General features: G+C 63.5%; 1 protein-coding gene across 1 annotated transcript in view; it reads right to left on the bottom strand.

Moving 5' to 3' along the window:
* LOC104528420 (rho GTPase-activating protein 39-like) overlaps positions 1-260 on the bottom strand; it is a gene marked incomplete at its 5' end in the record, with an annotated part of 26876 nt that overhangs the window by 4894 nt on the left and 21722 nt on the right. Inside the window, 1 exon segment of the mRNA XM_010172421.2 lies at positions 31-104. Within this exon segment, the coding sequence (XP_010170723.2) occupies positions 31-104 (74 nt within the window).

The following is a 260-nucleotide window of genomic DNA, read 5'->3' as shown; positions in this document are numbered from 1 at the left end:
ACAGGCCCCGGAGCCAGGGCAGCCGCTCACCTTTTTGCCTCCGGTGACAGCTACTTTCTGGAGTTTCCGGTAGCAGTACTTGGCATAGGTGCTGATGGGCAGACCTGGCAGGAAGGAGAAACGAGTGGTCAGCCCACAGCGCCGTGCACCCACCACACCGGAGCCCTTCAGAGAGCACCGGCGCAGCAGGTCACACTGGCACCAACAGCCACCCTGCTTATGCGCAGCCGGTTGTGTGGGTAGCACAGGGGAGGGCAGGG

This window comes from Antrostomus carolinensis, unplaced genomic scaffold, assembly GCF_000700745.2.
Source record: "Antrostomus carolinensis isolate BGI_N321 unplaced genomic scaffold, ASM70074v2 scaffold39707, whole genome shotgun sequence".
NCBI lineage: Eukaryota > Metazoa > Chordata > Aves > Caprimulgiformes > Caprimulgidae > Antrostomus > Antrostomus carolinensis.
Note: the sequence above shows the minus strand (reverse complement) of the source record. Positions and strands in the feature narration are given on the sequence as shown.